Here is a 1,368-nt window from a genome sequence, read left to right as displayed (position 1 = left end):
GGGTCAGGGCCAGGGCCAGGCAGAATAACGGCCGGATCCCGGGAGGGCAGTGACTTGGCCAGGGCCAACTGGCCACCATGCGTCAGAGCCCCAGACTTGTGGGGGTGCGGGCGGGAAGCACGGTGCAGCTGAGCCCCATCCACGTGGGCCGCGGGGCGCAGGAGCCTGCTTCCAAGGCGCACGTGGGTGCGGCACTGCAGCCGCGCGCTGAGGGCTGCGGAACTACGCGGGGCAATACGGCCGTGCTGCGGCACTACGCCGGTCTTTACGGCCGGGCTCGGAGGTCGCCGGCTCTGCGCTGTTGCGGGGCGGCGGGTCGGAGGTTCGAGTCCCGCCTCCGCGCTCTTGCCCCTGCAGGCTGCCCCTTCCCCGCGCCGGGTCATGGCTGGGGGCTCCGCGGCCGAGTCCCCGCACGGGCTGTTGGGCCGGGTGCGCTTCCTGCAGGAGGCGGCCCGCTGCCTCCGCGCCGCTCGCCCGCTGCCGCGGCCGCTGGCCTTCGTGCCCCGCGAAGTCCGCTACAAGCTGTGCAAGGACCCCGCGGGCCCCGGGCCCCCGCGCTGCGTGCTGCCCGTGTGGGCGGCGCCCGACCCCGCCGCCGCCGGGGCCGCCGCCAAGCGTGCCGGGCGAGGCAGCCTGGGCAGCATCGAGGTGCAGCGTGGGGGCTGCGTGCGGGCCACGGGCGAGGAGCTGTGCAACAGCCACGGGCTCTGGGTCAAGCTCACCAGGGTGAGGGGCGTCCTCGAGGAGGGCGGGGGGGGAGGGGAAGGGGCAGGGAGACCCACCCTCCCCAGACACCGGGCATTTGCCTGTGCCCTTTGCCTTCGCCAAGCTGGCACCTGGCCCTGCCCGGGGCCCGGCCGCTTCCGGCTCTGCCCAGGTGGCCAGACCTAGACAAGGGACTAGCCCCCGATGGAGGGGGGAGGGTAAGGAAAGGGGACGGTTTCCGAGGCCCAGGCTCAGGTCCTAGTGGCCCCCGGCAAGACAGAGCCCAGAGTAGAAGAGCCCCCCATGTCCCGAGGTCTCCCCGCAGAGGCTTCCTGCCCAGCCCTGCGATGAGTAGGGATGGAGGCTGGCTGAAAGATGGACGGATGCATGGCTGGAGAGATGAAGGAGCTCCCCTATCTCCCCCCATCGCCCCTAGTCCTTGCGCCGCCCCGCCCCTGCAGGGTCCCAGGGCAGCCCCGACGGGGTGGGCGCCCAGCTCTGAGCCGCTGTCGGCCCCCAGGAGCAGCTGGCGGAGCACAAGAGCAGCTGTGACCTCCCCGAAGGCTGGCTCCTGGCCTGCAAAAATGCCGAGGGCGGAGACCGCCTGGTGCCCGTGGCCTCCACCGACCGCCTGCAGAGACAGCAGCAGCTCTTCGGAGTGGA

General features: G+C 72.6%; 1 protein-coding gene across 1 annotated transcript in view; it reads left to right on the top strand.

Annotated features, from left to right (window-relative positions):
• The first annotated feature begins 366 nt into the window (after positions 1–366).
• The window catches only part of HECTD3 (HECT domain E3 ubiquitin protein ligase 3), a 12,695-nt gene continuing 11,693 nt past the window's right edge, over positions 367–1,368 (top strand). Inside the window, exons 1-2 of the mRNA XM_027838109.1 lie at positions 367–726; positions 1,226–1,368. Coding sequence (XP_027693910.1) covers positions 382–726; positions 1,226–1,368 — 488 coding nt within the window. The 5' untranslated portion in view covers positions 367–381. The remainder of the gene's footprint in view (positions 727–1,225) is intronic.

Source organism: Vombatus ursinus, unplaced genomic scaffold (assembly GCF_900497805.2).
Source record: "Vombatus ursinus unplaced genomic scaffold, bare-nosed wombat genome assembly UNPS02014825.1, whole genome shotgun sequence".
In the NCBI taxonomy this organism is placed as follows: Eukaryota; Metazoa; Chordata; class Mammalia; order Diprotodontia; family Vombatidae; genus Vombatus; species Vombatus ursinus.
Note: the sequence above shows the minus strand (reverse complement) of the source record. Positions and strands in the feature narration are given on the sequence as shown.